This window comes from Caretta caretta, chromosome 7 (assembly GCF_965140235.1).
Source record: "Caretta caretta isolate rCarCar2 chromosome 7, rCarCar1.hap1, whole genome shotgun sequence".
Taxonomy (NCBI): Eukaryota; Metazoa; Chordata; order Testudines; family Cheloniidae; genus Caretta; species Caretta caretta.
The window spans coordinates 22,437,415-22,452,642 of record NC_134212.1 but is presented as its reverse complement, the minus strand read 5'-3'; the positions used below and the strand labels follow the sequence as shown (position 1 = coordinate 22,452,642).

At 53.2% G+C, this 15,228-nt stretch overlaps 1 protein-coding gene across 5 annotated transcripts in view; it reads left to right on the top strand.

Moving 5' to 3' along the window:
* PLXNA1 (plexin A1) overlaps positions 1 to 15,228 on the top strand; it is a 330,514-nt gene that overhangs the window by 277,181 nt on the left and 38,105 nt on the right. For all 5 annotated transcript variants that reach the window (XM_048856007.2, XM_048856005.2, XM_048856009.2 and 2 more), the window contains exon 22: positions 9,528 to 9,784. In XM_048856007.2, coding sequence (XP_048711964.1) covers positions 9,528 to 9,784 — 257 coding nt within the window. The remainder of the gene's footprint in view (positions 1 to 9,527; positions 9,785 to 15,228) is intronic.

The following is a 15,228-nucleotide window of genomic DNA, read 5'->3' as shown; positions in this document are numbered from 1 at the left end:
AGGCAATTCTTATGTTCCTGTCTCATCACAGAGCCCAGAGGAGCCGCTCCCTGTCTGTGCAGCTCCGGAGAGGCAGTGCCTGGGGCAATCAATACAGTTCTGGGTACCTTGGTACCAGAAGATGTTGACAGGTTGGAGGGAATTCAGAGAAGAGCAACAGAGGGGGGAAAGTTTGGAAGAATTAAGTCTGCATAGTGAGGCTGAATGGCGACAGGAGGAGGGAGGGTGGATCCATCTAGAGACACTGGAAGGGGCAAACCCCAAGGAAGCAGAGGAGCTGTCTGGGGCAGTTTGCGGGAGGGAGTATAATGGGATGATGTTGAGTAAGAAAAGCGCGGGAACGTTTTTCTGATCGCTAGATCTGCTGGGCTGCGGAATAGTCTCCTGAGGGACATGGCGGAAGTCCCCTGGCTTGTGCTGCTGGTATCGTTCTGCCTTGCAGTGGGAAGGTCATTGCAGCCATAGAGCGATAATACATTTCACCAGCAGGCTTTTCCCAGGCATTAAAGCATGGGCTCAGCCTGTTCCCGTCTTTCTGGGGGACCACAGATCACCCAACCAGCAGCTGCTTCCATCATTGTTGTCCCCATCTTATCCTTCACCTTGTCTCCAGGAGGGTGACCCTGCGGCCTAGCTATAGCACTCCTAGGGCCATGTGCTTGCTACCCGCTTCCCCTCTGGGAATTGTTGCGCTTTCACTCCCACCTGGGGAGAGGGTTGCTCTTCCCTGCCAGAGACCTGCATTGCCACCTTCCACACCCTGCTTTATTCCTCTGCAGCTGCACTGACCAAGCTTCACCCAGCTAGGCCTACGGTGACAGCTGGGCAAGAGCCTGGGGCCACACCTCATCTGCATTAGGTGGAGCAGACTGCATCAGCCCTTCCTTTTAACTGAGACCTGGAGCCCCTGGAGACCACCAGCATGATCGAGGCGGCTCTCTGCATATCTGAGGGGGCTTCACTTCCTTGTCTAAGACAACCATGGCTGCATTTATGCTGCCCCTTCACCACGGTTCCTGAGCATGTGGTCTTGGACACCAGCCTGTCCCTCCGTGATGCATCTTGCCACGTACTAGTCAACGTGAGCATAGGGAAGCCACTGCGTGGCTACCACACTCACTGACATTAATATCAATATTCGTATTAATATCATTGCTGCTGTCATTTTCTACTGTACTTGATTTATGCAATTGGGTTTGTTTGATGCATGATTGGCTGCTCGTTTCCAGCAGACTTGTCCGACATCATCCACCTTCCCAGCTCCACGGCTCCTCCCTGCAGAAGAGCATCTTGCCCCTTCTCCCCCTGCTCCCCAAAGCAGCTCCCCCTTCCCTCCCATCCTCACAATGTCTGCTTAATTTAGTGCATGCAAGTGCACATAAATTGGCTTCTGGTTTTCCTCAGTACCAAGGTTGCTCTTGATTGGATTGGTGCGGGGTAACCTTAGCTTCCCCTCGCTGCTGACCGGACACAGTAATTAATGTTGACGTAGACTTCAGAACATGTTTCGGAGCAGTAATCAGCCCTGCTGCAGGATGCAGAGTTATTAATTACAGGGAATCAACCCCTTACAACTGCAAATGCACATGCATTCATTGTAACCCAGCTGGCTGCCGCTACTGTGATCTGGCTCTCTCAGTAGGGTAGCAGGTAGTTCTGTCTCCCATGCTCCCTTTTGTCCCTACCCACAATGGGGAGGGAGTGGGGAGGCACTTGTCCTGGCTTTCACCACAGAATCCCAGTGTTCATGGATCTACCTTCCCACAGGCTTGCAGGAGGCTCAGACAGTCCTGGCCTGGCCATGGGGCACTGCACTGTTACCACACAGCACAAAGGTGTCATTCCCCCCTGTGCTTCACAGCACAAAATGAAGAGGTCAGAGAGACCCTGACCCTCTCTCGTTTTCCACTGTAACAAGGGCTTTACTCAGCTTGGGCCTTCGATGGGAAGGGGCTAATTCTTGGCAAATAAACCTGCTATGAGGGGGCTGCATCTTCATAACTATCTTGCTGCCTCTGCTGGCTCTCCATTCACAAGCTCACCAGGCCTATTCCACTCTCCCCTTCTGCCCCCCTGGATCTGACTCAGGGATGAATTTTCCCCCAACCCAGACACCATGGAGATGACAGATGACAGTCATGCAGGGGAGAGAAGTACGTCCTCTGCACAGGCAGGATGGGTTAGGGGGTAGGAGCCTGCAGCTTGGACTTGGGACACCTAGGTGCAGTGGCTGGCTGATGGCAGGGTGTGGTGAGGATAAAATGAAGATGGGCGCTCAGAGGCTATGGTGATGAGTATCTAAGTACGAGGTAGATGGATGAACCTCTCAGGGGGGGTTCTGCCTCCCTCTCTGCTGCAAGCCCCAGCCAAGCCATAGAGCTGTGCTTTTGAGGGAGTCATGGTTTCCATGATGTTTGAGGTTAACCAGTCATTAGTGGCCCAGACCCCACTTCCCCTCCATGCTGAGTTCTGCATTAGCGTCAGTGTTGGACAGACCCTGATTCCAAGCGCGGAGGCCAGAGGGTGGATAAAAGCCTGTCTTCAGGCCAGCTGTCATGAGGTTTTCTTGTGTAGCATGGCTGTGGGGAGGCTGTAGGAGGAAGCTGGGGTGAGCTCTCTGGAGGTGAGGGGGTGTCACCGTGTGCTAGCACTCCTTGCTCACATGCAAGCAGGAAGCTAGGCTTGATCCCAAGACCTCGCTTCTTGCTCTGTGTACCAGCAGGGGCTGTTATGGGAAGCGGCCCTCTCAGGGACAGACTAGGGTGGCATGTAGCATCCTGCCCCACTGTCCTGGCCATGAAGCCTCTAGTGAAGAACTCTTGTGTGTTGGGTGTGAGCTAACGGGCAGGGCAGACCCTTTACTGGAAGAGTCTTCCTGTGGCATTGCCAGCCTTAGCTAGCAATGGGAGCCACACATGGGCTGGCTGCGTAATTCTGGGGCCCACGGTGGGAATCCTGGGCTCTACCCCATACGATTTGCATCTTGCAGAGGAAGAGTATTATTTGTCAACTCAGGTGAAATTGAAAAACCCTTGTCTGGCTCCCCAGCCATAGACAATGCTGTTCTTCCCTCTGTGCATGAGAGAGGGGTGTGGGGAGGACAGTGTGGGGACAGGAGGAGGTGGGGAGATTTGGAGAAGATGGATTTTCTTCACAGGCTCTCTGGCTGATGCCCAGCAGGGTGTATAGTGTATTGGTACTGCTGGGGAAAGGTCTCTTTGTTTCTGTTATAAATGAAGTATTTTCAGGGGGGTCATAAGCTGCATGTGAAAATTGCCCTAACCAGTGGCACTCCTCACTGCCCAGCGTGACAGCCCGGTCCCAGACTTCCGCCCTATCGCGCTCTCTGCTTCAGGGTCAGCCCCTGAAGGGTGAGGAGGGGAGGTGTCTGAAGTCCCATTGCTCAACCATGATGCCCCAGCTGTGGCAGAGCCAAGCCAGTGAAAATGCAGCTGATGTTTCTGTCCTACTGTCAGCGCTACCTGCCAACTTCCCGCTTTCCTGTCTGTTTAGGTAGCCCCAATGAACTTAGCTCACTGGGCAAAGCTAGTGCTTCCAAACTAGAGCTGGGCCTAAGAGGTGAGGCTTGGGTCTGGATCTGGATTCAGGCTTAGGCTGGGGTTTGGATCTGACGGTTCCAAATCTCCCTGAGATTTTGGCTCCGTACAGTTGGATGTCAGGTCAGCTGCTGTTGGGAGACTTTTGCCATCTTAAAATGTTCTCACGGCTGAGCTGGAACCAGAAAACAGGCTCCTTCTGGGTTTGGATCCAAACTGGGACGGCAAATTCAGGTGCAAGGATTTGAATCTACCTCCTCCCCCCAACCTAGAATTCCTAGGGAGTGTTCTGGCCCATCTCAGCCTCGCTTTTGGCAGTTGGTTTGTAGTGAACACACTCTGTCTGCTATCACTTCCTCAGTTAGCATGGCGGGGGAGAAGTTAAAAGGCCAAGTTGGGTGGCTGGGGATAGAACTTACTGGTAGGAGAGAAGGGATGAAATTGAATCAGTGACAATTTAGGCGGAATATCTGGAAACCTTTCCCAACGAGGAGACCTGCTAGACAGTGGAATCCTTTCCAAAGGGAAGGGATGGAAACCTCATTGAAATCTAGACATGACAAAGCCCCGGAGAAGTAACTGCAGGGGATAATTCCTCACTGGTCTTTTCCAGCTCCAGTATCTGTGATTTTAAACATACTGCAGTCCAAATGCAAGAGAGAGCATGTGGGCTTGGTTGGGAAGCGAAGTGTTAAACATTTCAAGGGAGGGAAAAAAACCCAGATTAAATAAAGCAAATACAGTTGTGTAAGCTTCATATAATTTAATCAGGTTTGCTTTTATTTGTCCCCTTAATCAGAATGAGTGTAACACTAGCTATTACAAGTGATGGGGAAGGAGCTCTTCCACACACACACTAATCCAAAGCCAAGTCTTGGAGCCGTCATTAACAGCTCCCCTTTGCTTTGGGTTTGTGTGGGTTTTGTTTTTTTCCAGTGCTTTGTGTGAATTTAAGCCTGATTAAATATTTAATTCTTTATTGTTCATTTACTTGAGCTAATGATCAGGGAGTTAGACACACAGCTGCAGCAAAGTGGGGAAGCAGGGGCTCAGTGAGGGTGCTCTCAGTGACACTGTGTGCAACAGATGCTTTGTGCTCTCCACTGCCCTCCTGTTCCCCCCCTGTGCGAGATCTGTGATAAGATCGCCCAGGCTGGGCAGGGCCAGTTTCTCAGTGACCAAGCTTTGGCTGCTCCACTTGCTGGGAACACGGCTCCGATAGGACCGTGCCATCTGATCCCTGCATCTCCCAGCCAAGCAGAGGACGATGTTTCTTTTGAAATTGTAGCCTGAGCCCATCTGAAATCAGTCAGTGTGTCAGAAATGTGGCAGGCAGCCAGCTCTCCATGCTCAGACCCACATCAAAACCCCTGGGGGACAGTTGAATGCTGAAGGCAGCGGTGCCAGCTGCCTGCCCTCTCCCCAAAGAATCCCTCCCTCTTTCTCACCCTTCCTTTCAATGGCTTCGCTGCCAGAGTGACGTTAGCACTGGCAGACAGTGCTGGAGTGCTAGCCTAAGACTTGGGAGACCTAGGTTCAATTCACTGCTCTGCCACTTCCTGCGTGACCACGAGCAAGTCACGGAGGGCATGTGCACACCAGCACTGTTTCAAACCACCTGTCAGTGCGCACTAGGGAACTCTTAGTGCACATCAGCCGGGTCCAGGCAGACGGTTAGCACGACAGGCTGGAGCTTTACAACCCAGCTTGCTGTACAGTAAGTGCTTGTGTAGACATGCCCAGGCCTCAGTTCCCCAGCTGATGGGGATAATAAAAGATAAAAGATGGGGATAATAGTACTACCCAACTTAAGGGGTACTGAGTGAGGGTTGGGAAGTGCTCAGATACCACAGGAAGGGGGCCATCTAAGTAGAGGGATGTGCAGAGAGACTGTCTCTTTCTTCAGGGCAGGTACAGCATCGGGGTAGGTTCCTCACCTCTGCCCTGCCGGGACCCCTTGTAGGAGCAAGTTCAGTCTCTGTCACCCGTTCATGTTTTGGCCATTCTGCTGAGATTGCCAACAAGAGGCCAGCGAGTGCCAGCTGTGGTGTGCTTTGCGGTGTGAGGTGGACACCTGGGCTGTTGGGACTGGGCTGTGACCCACAAACCCGTGGTCACCCAAACTATCCAACAGCCACCTGTTGGTGATGAGAGAAAGGGGAGGTTCTTCCCATGGGAAATACCCAGAGTTTGGAATTAGTTTCTGCCATGGAACATTGGGAAATTTCACAGAATGAAAAATGCCAAAAAGTTTCAATCTCAGCAAAATAATGGGAGGCGTTGAAGTCCCATTTTTCATTTCGAGCTGACATTTTGAAATGAAAAATGTTGCTTGGTTTCAACGTTGGCTTGAAACGACATTTTCATTTTGATTCTCCTGATCGGAAAATGGGGAAAAAATTCATTAACGTTGACATTTTCCCACGGAAAATACTTTACTTTGATGAAACCGTGTTTTCCAGTGGGAAGACTTTGAGTGTGAAAAATTTCATCCATCTCTAGTAACAACTGTCAGCCACTGCTGACCAAAACTGGGTTGGTACTGGAAGTCTCCATACCCCACCCCCTCAGTCAAAGTATTTTGCGCTTCATGTGCTGAGATCCAGCCAGAAATGTTTGGACACTTATGTCCTTTAGCGAGCTCAGTATTTTGGCAGTTCTTTAATTTGGAAAGGTAGAGAAGGGGGAGATGTTTTCTTATGCTGTGGAATGTCCAAAGAGCTGGTCCGGGGTCTTTGCTGGGTATAAAGTGAATTCAATTTCTCATTGAATAGGAAATAGGAAGTTAGAGAGTGTGTGTGTGTGTACGCACCTGCACCCTTGCTCACATAAATTCAGTGACACCGTTAGCCTGACAAATACTCGTTGCCAAAGTGTAAAAAAGTGCCAATCCGCCCAAGTCTCTGTGAGAGGAAGGTACGATCCACCCAGATAGGGCTGCATGCTGGAGAGGGAGAATGAGTTTGTGGACATGCTGTTCTAATCTCGTCATCGCATCAAAGATAATGGCCAATGGCTCTGCAGTCACATCAGCCACTCCCTTAGCACCCTCGGATGCATTAAATCTGGCCCCATGGACTTGTGCATGTCCCGCTTTTCTAAATAGTCCTTAACCTGTTCTTTCACCACTGAGGGCTACTTACCTCCTCTCCATACTGTGCTGCCCAGCAGTCTGGGACCTTGTCTGTGAAGACCGAGGCAAAAAAAGCACTGAGTACTTTAGCTTTTTTCACATCATCTGTCACTAGGCTACCTCCCCCATTCAATAAGGGGCCCACACTTTCCCTGACCACCTTCTTTTTGCTAACATACCTGTAGAAACCCTTGTTACCCTTCACATCCCTTGCTAGCTGCAACTCCAATTCTGCTTTGGCCTTCCTGAGTACACACCTGCGTGCTCGAACAATATTTTTATACTCCTCCATAGTCATCTAAGTTTCCACTTCTTGTAAGCTTCCTTTTTGTGTTTAAGCTCACCGAAGATTTCTCCGTTAAGCCAAGCTGGTCACCTGCCATATTTGCTATTCTTTCTGCACATTGGGATGGTTTGTTCCTGCGCCCTCAATAAGGCTTCTTTAAAATACAGCCAGCTCTACTGCACTCCTTTCCCCTTCATAGCCTCCCGGGGGATCCTGCCCATCAGTTCCCTGAGGGAGTCAAAGTCTGCTTTTCTGAAGTCCAGGGTCCATATTCTGCTGCCCTCCTTCCTTTTATTAGGATCCTAAACTCAACTGTCTCATGGTCACTGCTGCCTAGGTTGCCACCCACTTCTACTTCCCCTTCCAATTCTTCCCTGTTTGTGAGCAGCAGATCAAGAGGAGCACGGCCCCTAGTTGGTTCCTCCAGCACTTGCACCAGGAAGTTGTCCCCAACACTCTCCAAAAACTTCCTGGATTGTCTGTGCACTGCTGTATTGCTGTCCCAGCAGACGTCAGGGTGATTGAAGTCCCCCATGAGAACCAGGGCCTCTCATTTGGAAACTTCTGTTAGTTGTCCAAAGAAAGCCTCGTCTACCTCATCCTCCTGGTCTGGTGGTCTAGAGCAGACATGCACCACAACATCACCCTGGTTGGTCTCCCCTCTAAACTTAACCCAAAGACTCTCAACAGGCTTTTCTGCAGTTTCATACTGGAGCTCTGAGCAATCTTACTGCTCCCTTACATACAGTGCAACTCCTCCACCATTTTCCCCCTGCCTGGCCTTCCTGAACAGTTTATACCCATCCATGACAGTACTCCAGTCATGTGAGTTACCCCACTAAGTCTCTGTTATTCCAATCACATCATAGTTCCTTGACTATTCCAGGGCTTCCAATTCTTCCTGCTTGTTTCCCAGGCTTCTTGCGTTTGTATACAGGCACCTAAGATAACTAGCCGATTGCCCTACTGTCTCAATATGAATCAGAAGGCCTCCCCTGTTGCACCCTCCTCTTTATGTATCCTCCTGGTATCCCACTTCCCCACTTACCTCTGGGCTTAGGTCACCATCCCCTGGCAAACCTAGTTTAAAGCCCTCCTCACTAGATTAGCAAGCCTGCCTGTGAAGATGCTCTTCCCTCTCTTTGTTAGGTGGTGGATTCCATCTCTTCCTAGCAATCCTTCTTGCTGGAACAACATCCCATGGTCAAAGAATCCAAAGCCCTCTCTCCGCCACCACCTGCATAACCACGCATTTACCTCCACAATTCGGTGGTCCCTACCTGGACCTTTTCCTTCAACAGGGAGGGTGGACGAGAACATGACTTGCTCCTCAAACTCCTTTATCCTTCTTCCCAGAGCCACGTAGTCTGTAGTGACCTGCTCAAGGTCATTCTTGGCAGTATCATTGGTGCCCACATGGAGAAGTAGGAAGGGGTAGTGGTCTGAGGGCTTGATCAGTCTTGGCAGACATTCCGTCACATCCTAAATTCTAGCTCCAGGTCAAGCAGCACACTTCTCAAGTTTTCTGGTCTGGATGGCAGATGGATGACTCTGTCCCCCTTAGGAGGGAGTCCCTGACCACCACCACCTGTCTCCTCCTCTTGGGAGTGGTGGTCGTGGGACCCCCATCCCTAGTTCAGTGCATCCCATGCCTTCCAGTTGATGGGGTCTCCTTCTGATCCCTTCCCTCAGATGACTCTTCCAAACCATTCTCCGCCATAGTACCTGTGCAGAGAGCCTGAAAACGGTTTCTTACCCCTATCTGCATTGGGGGTACATGGGTTCTCCCCTTTTTTTCTTCTGGAGGTCAAATGCTGCCAGTTTTCTTCTCTGTTCTGCACTGCCCTTTCAGATTCTTCAGCATGCTGTGCCTGCAGTACCAAATACTGACTTCTATCCAGAAAATCTTCTTTTTCTCTGATGCAATGCAGGGTTGATACTTGGGTCTCTAGTCCTTTAACCTTCTCCTCCAATATGGAGACCAGCTTGCATTTCCTACAGACGAAGTCGCTTCTATCCTCTGGGAGAAAGACAAACATGGCACATCCTGTGCAGGTCACAACAGCTGATAGCTCACTATCCATAATGTCTTCCTTCTAAGAGTGTCTTTAGATGTTGTATTTACTGCTCACAGAAGCCTGAAAGGCAAAAAAAACCTCTGTGGGAACTCCCGCCAAGTGAGCTTCCAGGCAAGCTCCCTCAGTTTGCCTGTCCTCTGTTTGCTGCCGGCTATTCCAGAATTGTTCACTAGGGGGGTTCTTTCCTCTTCATCCGGAGTACCCAGTACTGGCCACTGCTAGAGACAGGATGCTAGCTAGATGGGCAACTGGCTATACCTGGTATGACAATTCCTATATTCCTTGATTCCCCCGCTGCAGCATGCCTGGTAGTGCACATGAAGTCAGATGTGCTTCTCTGAGCTCTCTGCATTGCTAAGGCACAGAATGGGAAGGAGAGTAAGTCCAGGACACTAACAAGGTGCAGTCCCCCTTCCTTCTCCAGCATGTCTGCCCCCAAAGTCTGACTCAGGGTGGTTGTTTTGTCCCCTCAGGTCCAGGCGAATGTGGAGAAGTCCTTGAGCCTCTTTGGGCAGCTCTTGAACAAGAAGCATTTCCTGCTAACCTTCATCCGCACCTTGGAGGCACAACGCAGCTTCTCCATGCGGGACCGGGGCAACGTGGCTTCCCTGATCATGACAGCGCTGCAGGGGGAGATGGAGTATGCCACAGGCGTGCTGAAGCAACTCCTCTCAGACCTGATTGAGAAGAACCTGGAGAGTAAGAACCATCCCAAGCTGCTCTTGCGGAGGTGAGTGTCTGTCTAAAATATATGCTTCGGATAGACTCTGATGGAGCCCCCGCTGGCCCGTGCTACCGGTACAAAAAGTGCACCATGATCTTCATCGCCGGTGTACAAAGCTCCATGAAAGTCTCACGATGTCTGTGCCTCCGGTGACGATTCCCGCTCACCTGCCGCACAGCGAAGGGGAGGAATCGGTGCTGATGCCGTTGGCCATGGTGGAGTATAAGGGCATCTTGCTCTGCAGTGTGAAAGCAGAGGTGTTCTGTCCACTGCTCTAGCCTGTGGTTCCTTGTGGTCAAACTCCGGAGAGCACAACAGTTTGGTATGCGAACCGCTGCCCTGCTCCTGCCCCCTCATCCCTGTGTATGTCTGTGCATGTATTGGAAGTGCACTGTGCCCCCCTTTTGTGATGTGATCAGGTGTCTTCTCCATCAGCTGAGGTGGTGGCAGTGGTGGCAGCATCCAATGGATACGACCCTTGGTAAAGCATTTCCTTGGTTGTGTGAGAGATTCACTCAGAAAGACTTCCCTGCAAGAGATGGGTGTGGGACCTTGAGAAAAGCTCCCTGAGTTTCAGATAGTCGGGTGCTCAGAAGCTGTGCTTTATTTCAGTGCTTAGAGAACCTTGCAAGTTTTTTTTTTAAGCCAGGGATTTAGAAGCTAGTTGCTTTCTGAAGTTCTTTGATGTCAGATCGAACCCTTCAGTGCTGGAGATGGAGCTTTCTCAGGGTACCAGGCTATTCCTTGGAAGTGAAACCCTCAGTTTCTTCCACTCCCTTGACAGCGTGTTTTTCCCTGCTGGGTCACACTTCCCTATGAGACCTTTGCCTATAGATTTCCTCCTCACCCCGTCCTGGCTCTGGCTGCTTTGAGGTGTAGGGAGAGGGCCAGACATGCCCATCCTTCTGTACTGCCTTTGCAGGCTTCCAAATTGGCCAATATCAGGTGTCCAGCACCTGTGGGTTCCTAGGCTCAAGGTTAGCCAGGATTCCCGCCAGGTCTGCCATTGGATGAGTGCTGTGTTGTATCAGTTGTGGTGCAGGGCCCCTGCCATGTGTACGTTAGATGGCGGGCTGCAGTGGCAGGAGCCACTGGCAGTACCAACGCGTTGGACCTGTAACTTGTTGGTTCCCGCCCAGTTTTTCAGCCACTTCAGACAGTTTTTCCTCTGTCTCTAGGAGGCTCCCAGTGCCTGGCTAGCATGAGAGAGGGAAAACATATCCATGGTTTTCCCCAGTGCTAACTGTGGGGCTTCTCATTTGACTTACGTGCGGAGATGTGGAATGAGTAGGGGAGGTGTTGGCATCATGCACTAAAGGCAAATTGATCCATGGCTAACAGCTGCTTGGACAACGGGAACTCCGCATCATTGGGGATGCTGTGTAGAGTTGGAGACCTATGGTGAGCGAGCACAGGCTGCTGCTACCACTGCAGTGATGCACCCAGCTGCATCCTGCTGGCGTTCCGGCGCTCCCTCCGGCGCCTCTGCCATTCCTGCCGGCGTTCCGGCGCCTCTGCCATTCCCGCCGGCGTTCCGGCGCTCCCTCCGGCACCCTGCCATTCCTGCCGGCGTTCCGGTGCCTCTGCCATTCCTGCCGGCGTTCCGGTGCCTCTGCCATTCCCGCCGGCGTTCCGGTGCCTCTGCCATTCCTGCCGGCGTTCCGGCGCTCCCTCCGGCGCCTCTGCCATTCCTGCCGGCGTTCCGGCGCCTCTGCCATTCCTGCCGGCGTTCCAGCGCTCCCTCCGGCACCCTGCCATTCCCGCCGGCGTTCCGGCGCTCCCTCCGGCGCCTCTGCCATTCCTGCCGGCGTTCCGGCGCTCCCTCCGGCGCCTCTGCCATTCCCGCCGGCGTTCCGGCGCTCCCTCCGGCACCTCTGCCATTCCCGCCGGCGTTCCGGCACCTCTGCCATTCCTGCCGGCGTTCCGGCGCTCCCTCCGGCGCCTCTGCCATTCCTGCCGGCGTTCCGGCGCTCCCTCCGGCGCCTCTGCCATTCCCGCCGGCGTTCCGGCGCTCCCTCCGGCACCTCTGCCATTCCCGCCGGCGTTCCGGCACCTCTGCCATTCCTGCCGGCGTTCCGGTGCTCCCTCCGGCACCTCTGCCATTCCCGCTGGCGTTCCGGCACCTCTGCCATTCCTGCCGGCGTTCCGGCGCTCCCTCCGGCACCTCTGCCATTCCTTCCGGCGTTCCGGTGCCTCTGCCATTCCCGCCGGCGTTCCGGTGCCTCTGCCATTCCCGCCGGCGTTCCGGTGCCTCTGCCATTCCCGCTGGCGTTCCGGCGCTCCCTCCGGCACCTCTGCTATTCCCGCCGGCGTTCCGGCGCTCCCTCCGGCACCTCTGCCATTCCCGCCGGCGTTCCGGCGCTCCCTCCGGCACCTCTGCCATTCCTGCCGGCGTTCCGATGCCTCTGCCATTCCTGCCGGCGTCTCGGTGCCTCTGCCATTCCCGCTGGCGTTCCGGCGCTCCCTCCGGCACCTCTGCCATTCCTGCCGGCGTTCCGGTGCCACTGCCATTCCCGCTGGCGTTCCGGCGCTCCCTCCGGCACCTCTGCCATTCCTGCCGGCGTTCCGGCACCTCTGCCATTCCTGCCGGCGTTCCGGCGCTCCCTCCGGCACCTCTGCCATTCCCGCTGGCGTTCCGGCGCTCCCTCCGGCACCTCTGCCATTCCTGCCGGCGTTCCGGTGCCTCTGCCATTCCTGCCAGCGTCTCGGTGCCTCTGCCATTCCCGCTGGCGTTCCGGCGCTCCCTCCGGCACCCTGCCATTCCCGCCGGCGTTCCAGTGCCCTTGCCATTCCAGCACCCCGGACAGTATCCTGCTGGCGTTCCAATGCTCCCACCATTCCTGCCGGCGTTCCAGCGCTCCCTCTGGCACCCTGCCATTCCTGCCAGCGTTCCAGTGCCCTGGACATTCTCCCGCCGGCATTCCAGTGCCCCTGCCATTCTATCTGACATTCCAGCGCCCCTGCCATTCCTGCTGGCGTTCCAGCACTGCTTCCGGCCTCCACCATTCTCACCGGCGTTCCAGTGCCCCGGACCACCTTCTGGCACCCCTTCCAGCAACCTGGTGCTCCTGGCCTTTACTTGGCCAGGAGCAGTTACCAGCAGTCAGCATCTCCCCACTTGTGAAAACTCTCAGCAGTACTTTACCTCACCTCAATGGCCTCCGTAGCTGACTCCCTGGTTGGTTGCCACCAAGCGAATGTGCAGCTCCCACCTGGCTGGAATGCTCCAATGTCTCCTTAGGCTGTGTCAGGCTTCCCTTCTGCAGTTAACCCTCCCCCATGCCTCTTCAGGGCATGTTCACATGACCAGGCAGGCCGGGGGTTTCATGCAAGTCAAGTGGATTTTAACAAGCAGCTTGTCTGGCACGGGGCGGGGGGAGAGACGGGAGCAGGAAGGGAGTGCGAGCAGGCGGCAGCCTTCCAGCTCCACTGTGAGTCTGCTGTGCCCCATCAATACTTAATGACAGAGCTGAGCAGTCCTCTCACGGGCCGATGAATATTGAAAGATATACCAAGTGCAGAACAAAACCAATTAATAAACGACACCATCACAGCACCTGGCCTCTCCCTGCTTCCTTCCTCTTCCTAGAGCTCGCCTTTCCCAGTGCCACACTGTCCTCTACCCAGCACCACAGCACCTGAGGGCTCCAGGAGAAGGTGTGTGTACGTACTCAGGGTTTCCAAGGCCTGTTGGCCTTTGCATAGGTGTCACTTAGGGGCTTGCTGCTCTTTTGGGCATAGAGATCAATTTCCAAAGAGTGGAATTTTTCATTGGAAGTACCAGGATAGGTACCCTTCTTCTAGGTCTTCTACTAACCACCTCCTGTCTGTCTGTTTCTCTTTGGGTGACTGCTTCCCCTCCCTGTGTCACAGTTTTCCCATCTGTAAAATGGGGTTGACCTGTACCTCCCAGGAGTTCTGTACTTTTTAATGTCTGCCCTGAGTGCCGCAGATAGAAGGTGCCTGGGGAGGATACATGGACCAAGTTCTGGCTATTGACCTGGTGAGGACTTTGCCTGAGTAAGACCCTGGGGATGTGACCTTGTGGGTTTTCCTTTCTCTGCACAATCTCACCATTATCCTCCTCCCCAGCACTCTACTTGCACTGCCTTTCCCCTCCTCTCTTGCAACCGCTCTCCCGTTTACATAATACAACTGGTTTCACTGAAATATTTAAGCCGGATGATCAGATTGTGGGTCACTCGGAGCACTGCAGAGCCGCTGCCAAGCAAAGCTCCAGAATCAAGAAAATCAATATCAGTGAAAGGAGAGCGAGTGAGCCCTGGCTTGGGGAGCCCCCGGCAGCCGTATCCTCCAAATCGTGGCAGCGGTCCAAGGCCAGCGAGGAAAGCAGGCCCAGCCCTCGCTACCTCTGTCTCAGCTTGCACAGATGCAGGAGGAGTTTGTGTTCCCAGAGGGCCTAAGCAGCGCGGAAGATTTAATGCAGTGGGTGTTAGATTTATTGAGGTGCATCGGAGGAGCTGTGAGGGGCCCACAAGCGGAATAGCAGGGGGGACTGACAGGCAGGAGCGAGGGGTACTGGCAGAGAGCAGTGTGGGGGGTCAGGCCTCAGTAGCAAGGAGTGCTGCAGGGCAGGATTGAGGTGTATTGGCCATGGCTAGTCCTAGCTTGATCCCTTTCTTTTTACTCTCATCTAATTGCTGTGTGGTTATGTTCAAGGAATGAACCGATTTCCACCAGTCCCCATGCCCTCACACGAGAGCTGAGTTCTGGGCTCTTCCTCCTCCATCCTTTGTAGTCGGCTGCTGGTGGATAAGGGGGTGGGATTGAACATCAAGAGTAACAGGATTAACTTTAACCAGGCCGGAGAGATGTGGTGTTTAGTAATTTTACTGTTGTATAATCCCCTCTAACTGTGGCACCTGGCCATATCGCAGATAAATACGAACATCCGCTTGTAACCATGACTGTGGAAGAATCTCCCAAGGGAAGCTGAAGCTGACTTGAAAATGAACGGGAGGGGCTATTCTGCAACTCTCGTACAATCCGGACGGCTGGGGAGGGATGTCTATTAAACTTCTTCATTTTCATCCTCCAGTTCCCTCTTTCCCGTGATACCTTCTCCTTCTCACATGCACCCCTCCCCTTGAAGAGCAGGCTGAGGTGGGGGCAGGACTGCTCAAAAGCAGCTCAGATGAAATTAACACTAGGAAAGGTGATCTGCTCCAAACAATCTGTGATCATTAATTGTTCCCTTCCCATTCTCCCCACGTGGCGCTTCCTTTGTGTCACGGGGACGCGGCGCAAAGTCTGCAGGACTCCAAGCGTTGGGGTTTTTTGTTTTTTAAATAAAGGCATTTTTCTGTGTTCCTCTTCACTCCCCCAGTGCAGCGGGAAGACAGTTACCTTCTCGAGGTCATTAGTGTTGCTTGTGCTTTTGTGAGCATCTGCATTCGAAAATAGCTGATCTGATGATTAATGGATGGAGC